General features: G+C 32.9%; 1 protein-coding gene across 5 annotated transcripts; it reads left to right on the forward strand.

Annotated features, from left to right (window-relative positions):
* The first annotated feature begins 658 nt into the window (after positions 1-658).
* Positions 659-5,967, forward strand: LOC110603248 (signal peptide peptidase). 5 transcript variants are annotated; one of them, XM_021740951.2, is made up of 12 exons: positions 659-795; positions 1,088-1,243; positions 1,711-1,826; positions 1,919-2,070; positions 2,171-2,256; positions 3,135-3,262; positions 4,491-4,541; positions 4,775-4,861; positions 4,992-5,061; positions 5,259-5,395; positions 5,504-5,581; positions 5,711-5,967. In XM_021740951.2, the coding sequence occupies exons 2-12, from the start codon at positions 1,204-1,206 to the stop codon at positions 5,789-5,791; spliced, it is 1,026 nt and encodes a 341-aa protein (XP_021596643.1). In that variant the 5' UTR covers positions 659-795; positions 1,088-1,203; the 3' UTR covers positions 5,792-5,967. The 5 variants fall into 5 exon arrangements, with proteins under 5 accessions (XP_021596643.1, XP_021596647.1, XP_043806985.1 ...); XM_021740955.2 differs by having other exon boundaries at positions 666-795; positions 1,091-1,243; XM_043951050.1 differs by having other exon boundaries at positions 675-795; positions 1,094-1,243.
* Positions 5,968-6,439: the final 472 nt, after the last annotated feature.

A 6,439-nucleotide genomic window follows, 5' to 3' on the forward strand; every position in this document is an offset into this window, starting at 1 on the left:
CTCTCAGGGAAATCACTGCTGCTCAAACATCCAGGCCTGGGAAGTCTAGTTGACATGTGAACTAACTGGGAACAACTCCATTTAGGTAAAGTTGACATATTTTCTACCATTCCTCATGCCTCCTGGCGAACTTTTTTAATTTTACATCTATAGTTCTTGAAAATTGTGGCCTGAATGGAAAATTTCTGACCAAAATTTTCCGGCTGTCCAATTTTAAGTTCTTCCCCAACACTTCGATTTAATATTAAATTTTTAATTTTTCAGTTTATAAAAGTTCAATTTAATTAATTTTTTAAATATTTTTATTATGCAAAATGAAAAAATTCAGTTATTTTTTATTTAAGAAATTATCAGTTAAAAAATTTAAGTTTTACTTGATTTTGTGACAATTTTTGTTTCTCACAATCGTGGCTTTCGCAGTATCAAAAATTTTTTAACGTACTTTTTGCGACCGGAGGGGTGCGTTTGGCACGCGAAATGACTGATGCACAAAATCAATAATCAAAAGCTTCTAAAAAAACAACCCTTTTTCTAACATTACCATCAACGCCAAATAATATAACGCCACGTGTAATACAATAGTCATTGGGTGGCAATTTTCTGCAAGACTTTCTCGTCTCATTGGCAGTGAGCGTACTTTACGTGACTGACATGTAAAGAGGTGATGGCTCTGGAGCTGACTTCAATGCTTTCGTTCTCTTTTAACTCTATCTGTCTCTCACTCCTGTTGGACGAGACCTCTTCCCGATCTATTTGTGCAATAACAATTAGAGAGAGAAAGGGGACAAATCTCAGGTACATCTCTCTCTGTTTGACTCTTTATATCTGTTTGGTTGCCGAGAAAATTGAGGGCCGACAAGGATTTTATTTTTATTATTTTTGTTTTTCGTATTTTGTGGAAGAGAATTTTAGTTTGAATCTCATAGATCAGTATTAATATGTTCGCTACTGTGGGAAGCAGAGTGTAATTGATCTCAATTATGAATAAATGAGAGTTTTTGTTTTATTTATTTTATGCTGAATTCACGTTCTTTTTTTTTTTTTTTTGATCATGACTTGATTTCATTTTTAACTTTTTTACATTCAGTAGCAGCTTCTGGATCGTAAAGTGACTCTATTTCAACAGATTTCACTTCGCTGGGCTGCTACAGACATCTTGATTTGTTAAATTTTCTCGAGAGGCTATTATTAAATTAGAGAACAATGAAGAACAATGAACGTCTCGCCAATTTTGCTCTGGCAGGTTTGTGTTCTTTCTTTTTTTTTTTTTTTTTTCAACCTGATACTGTGCTCTGTACATTATTGATGATTAGCATGCAGTCTAATCTCCCTTTTTTCGGAGGCAGCTCTCTGTTTATTCTATTCATCATGGATAGATAGATTTATTCATGTTGCCTGAAAGGACTGGAGAGAAGGATTCATGTAAAGAATAACTGTCCCCAGTTGGTGTTGGGCTGGGTTTAGTAGAGTTGCTTAGAATTTTATGTGTTGTAGATGAATCCCATAATTATGTGAGGTGTTTGCTGTTGAAGCAATGGTTATAATTCAATGTAGATGAGAGATAAGTGAGTGCAAACAAGTCCTCTGAGCAATAGCTCTTTTTTCATGATTATGATATATGTGGTAATATCTTTTTTTTTTTTAGCCTGTTATGTTTGGGAACTTGGTCCTTTGTTCCCTTGCTTATGATATTTATGATCTTAAATGCAGGTTTAACATTGGCACCACTTCTTGTGAAGGTAGACCCAAACTTAAATGTCATTTTGACTGCATGCCTTGCGGTATATGTTGGGTGCTACCGATCAGTCAAGCCAACTCCACCTTCAGTAAGTGTAACAACAGCTTTACTCAATTTCTCTCCCTATTCCGATGGATCTAGGGGAAGCTTAATGGAAACGTGTGATGTCTAATCTTGCAGGAGACGATGTCTAATGAACATGCAATGCGCTTTCCCTTTGTTGGCAGTGCAATGCTATTATCATTGTTCTTACTCTTCAAGTTTCTTTCAAAAGACTTGGTTAATGCTGTATTGACCTGCTACTTTTTTGTGCTTGGAATCATTGCTCTTTCGTACGTTCTTTCCATATGTGTTATTTTACAGATTACGCATTTGATATGACCCATTTAAATCTTTTTCTTCATCTATTATTATCACTGCTACTTTTTTCAGGGCAACATTGTTACCAGCCATTAAGCGATATTTGCCAAAGCATTGGAATGATGATCTGATTACCTGGCATTTTCCATATTTTCGTTGTATGTTTCTCTATTTCTCTTTTAAGTGTGATTACTTTGGATTTTAAATTTCATTCTGCTTCCACTATTGTTGATACTGCATTTTTTTTTTTGAGTTGGGAATGGGGGAGGATATAGAGAGACAATGAGAAAGGAGAGTTGGAAAAAGAGGTTTGGTTGAAAGAGAGAAGGAAAATGATAGATGAAGAAAGTAAATGCACATGTCTGAGCATGCATGCCATACATGCTACCTTTCTCTTTAATATCTTTCTTCTCTCCCTTTGGCCAAAGCTTTTATATTGTTCTTGCTGAGAATGCTTCTCAAATAATTGCATCTTTGAACGTGATTGTAATGGATTTTGTTGCCTGACCTTGTTTTTTTAAAAGCAACACTGGCTGCTGTGCCTCTTCCAGCAGAAAATGTTTTCCATAAGGATGTTACCTTTTGTTGTTTTGCAATTAAAACACAAGGCGACTGGGAAAGGAACCTTCATGATTGTAATGAAGGGATAATTTTTCGTTCCTATTTTATGCCTATAAAGTTTAGATTTTAACAAGTTAGGATGTCAGATGCATACCCCTCCAAACTTGACAAGGTTCAGTTTTTTTAATTTCTTTTGCTTGTATTTGAAAGATCGTGCCAAAGTTCCTGTGTCTTCTGTAGTTGTATTTGCCACTCAAACTCTGTCCATAGATTAAGAATTCAATTGGATGAGTCTGACTAGTTTTCAAATGTATGTTTTGGTTTCTGGTGGCACCTGATGTTTTTCCTGTTATGATTATTGTCTGCATGTTAAAGCATCTAATCTGTCTTCCAAGCCGCAATTTTTATTTGATCCGTTTGACATCTTGCTTGCATTATGCAGAATGATGTTTTTCCTCATACCTTTCTTACACAGCTTTGGAGATTGAGTTCACAAGATCTCAGATTGTTGCTGCAATTCCAGGAACCTTTTTTTGTGCATGGTATGCTTCTCAGAAGCATTGGCTAGCTAACAATATTTTGGGCTTGGCTTTCTGTATTCAGGTATACATCTCTTAAAGCAAATCTCATTGTTGCTGATATTTATTTGTAAACTGTTGTTTTCTTCTATTCCTCTCTGGCTTCAGTTGCTTGTGAAATTATCTCTAGTTTTGTCTGTTCTGCATTAGAAGTATGCTGCTTGCATCATAGTCACTTGTTTATTACCCTGGTAATTTCATGTTTTCTATCATTTTCTCCAATGTTTGATGGTTAGATGTTACCTGAACTAGTCATGTATTAAATATGATCTGGTATTGCTTAATTAGTTTTGACAGTTCTGCTTGTACATTCTATCAGTTACCATTGTAATTGCAAGATATATTCAGGCTGTTGGTAACTTTCTCCATGCATAATAGTCGCAATGCTAGTACATGATTTAAGTAATTTCATTGAGTGTTACTTTGTCCTTACTAGCAGGTTGTTTTCTAATAAATTGTCGTACTTATACATTGCAATTTGCAAGTTCTATCTTCATGCATATACATGTGAAGCACGTGCATTGTGATTGTCAAATAGGAAAAAGATTTTCCTCAGGGGACGTGTATACGAGGTTTTAAAGGGGGTAATTATTACCCTGTAACCTTTAACCTCTTATTAATGATGTTTGGATGCTAATTACAGAATATGTTAATTTTTAACCTCCTTAACATTTACCCCTACTTAAGGGTTAAAGGGTAAATGTTAACCTTGTTGACTAGGTTAACAAAATTTAATAAACACTAATATACAATCTTTTATTTTTTTATTGATATTATTTATTTATATCTTTAATTTTTAAATAATATATCGTATTAGGTTATATTTTGCATATTTATCAATATTTTTTCAAGTTGCCCATATATAAATGTAAAAAATTATAATTAATAATAAAAATTATGTTGATTATATTTTTAAAACTAATTAATTTATGAATAAATAATAAGTTTATTATTTGTTAATAAAAACATAATAACAGATATTTATATAACTTTATTTAAGCTTTCATATTAACCTTTTACCAAACACCATAATTGTTATACCATTTATTATTTTTTTGCTCCTGAAATAATTACTCCCTTAAAATATACAAGAGTAACATTTAACCTCTAATTTTTAACCTTGTACCAAACGTACTCTTAAGGTTCTTTTCCTTCTTATTTACAAGTTTTAAATTTTCTTTTTTTCTCTAGAGGCAGAAATGGTTAAAGTTTGTGTACTGTGAGTGAAGGATTTTATCTTGTTCTTTTTGCAGGGTATTGAAATGCTTTCCCTTGGGTCTTTTAAGACTGGTGTCATTCTCCTGGTAAGAAGTTTCATTTGCTGGTTGTGGAGACCTTATATAATTTATATAAATTGTGATAATTGACAACTAGTGATGCATTGTTATTATTTTTTACCCACTTTTGATTGCCTGGCTACTGTGATGTGTTATAGTAGGCTATCTTGCAATTCCTTGCATTAGACAAACACTTCTTAAATATCCTGGTCTTAAGGTGTTATTGCTTTTGACATTTCTTTTTGCCCTACTTGTTACAGGCTGGACTTTTTGTATATGATATTTTCTGGGTTTTCTTCACTCCTGTTATGGTTAGTGTTGCAAAATCATTTGATGCTCCTATAAAGGTTAGTTGTTCTACTTGATAAAAAATTTATTTGGCCTTGGTTTATGTGTTTGTGTTGATAATGTGGCATTTGATATGGCTTTTTCCTTTTATTACCATACTAATAACATAACTACTTTTTTCTTCTGTAGCTGTTGTTCCCAACAGCAGATGCTAAACGTCCATTTTCCATGCTTGGGCTTGGTGATATTGTAATTCCTGGTAAAATGTCCAAATTCCAAGTTAAGACGTTGGTGTTTGGTGCCCTATGATTTGGTTTTCAACCTTTTTGAATAAACACACTGCCAAACTATGATCTCTGAATCTTGAGCATGCATTATAATGCTTGTCCAATAACCATTTTAAAGCACAGCTCTGCCTCTTGTTATTAATTGGTTATGTGTATGTTTCCTGCTCAGGTATTTTCGTAGCTCTGGCATTGCGGTTTGATGTGTCCAGAGGAAAAGACAGCCAGTATTTTAAGAGTGCTTTTCTAGGATATACAGTTGGTTTGGTCCTTACTATTGTTGTCATGAACTGGTTCCAGGCTGCACAGGTAACTTTACATGTTCCAGACGATATCCTAAGAAAATTAACTCTACCCTGAAGTACTCTATTTGATTGATCATCTGATAATAAATGTTGCGTTTTCCTACCCTTTCAGCCTGCACTTCTCTATATTGTACCAGCTGTAATAGGATTCTTAGCAGCTCATGTCATATGGAATGGTGAAGTCCAACCGGTTTGTTTGAATCAAACCCTTAGAGATATTATTATCATGTTTCTGTTTCTGACATTAATTATTATGTAATTGGTTGTCTTATCCCAATTAGTTAAAGTAAAAAACAATTGTTGTGTTAAAAATTTGCAGTTGTTGGAATTCAACGAATCGAAGAGTGCTTCATCATCTCAAGATAGTAGCGAAATCGACTCTGCAAAAAAGGTTGAGTGAATAAACATTTGTAGCGCATGATAGAAATATTGTTGTTTTTTCCTATGAGGTTGAAATCCTGGCTAACTTAACTTGTGCAACTTGCACACAGTTGTAACTGATTTTGGAATTAAGGGGAAAAAAAATATAAATTTGTAGCTTCTTATAGAAGTATCGTATTGGGTTTTTGGATTTTATTTTATTTTATTTTTATTCTTAAAAGGCTTCATGATTTGCTTAATGAAGTCTAAAAAGCTTATTTTGAGAGCTTTATTTATGTTTGGTAATTGAATCTCTTTGGTCGATCATATGCATGGGTTTATTGCATGGAAATAGTCGTCACTTGGCTTGCCTAGGTTGGAAAAACACTAGACTTTTCTCTTGATATTTCAAAATTATTTATAATAATTATTAGGATATGGTGTTGTAAAAAAAAAAGATAAAAAAATTTCTAAGTTTGAGGACTTGTTTAATTTGGTTTTCCTTTTAAAACGGTAAATTTATTATAATCTTTTGAGATTAAATCTTTTTGTTGTTATTTTCAATCCTTTTTAAAAATAATTTTACTATTGTGTTTATATTTTTCTTATTTTTCCTTTGATGCAAAATGAAAATGAAATAAAAAGATAATATTATAGTTATTTATATTGTAAAACGGTTGAAATAAAT

This window comes from Manihot esculenta, chromosome 2 (assembly GCF_001659605.2).
Source record: "Manihot esculenta cultivar AM560-2 chromosome 2, M.esculenta_v8, whole genome shotgun sequence".
Classification (NCBI taxonomy): domain Eukaryota; kingdom Viridiplantae; phylum Streptophyta; class Magnoliopsida; order Malpighiales; family Euphorbiaceae; genus Manihot; species Manihot esculenta.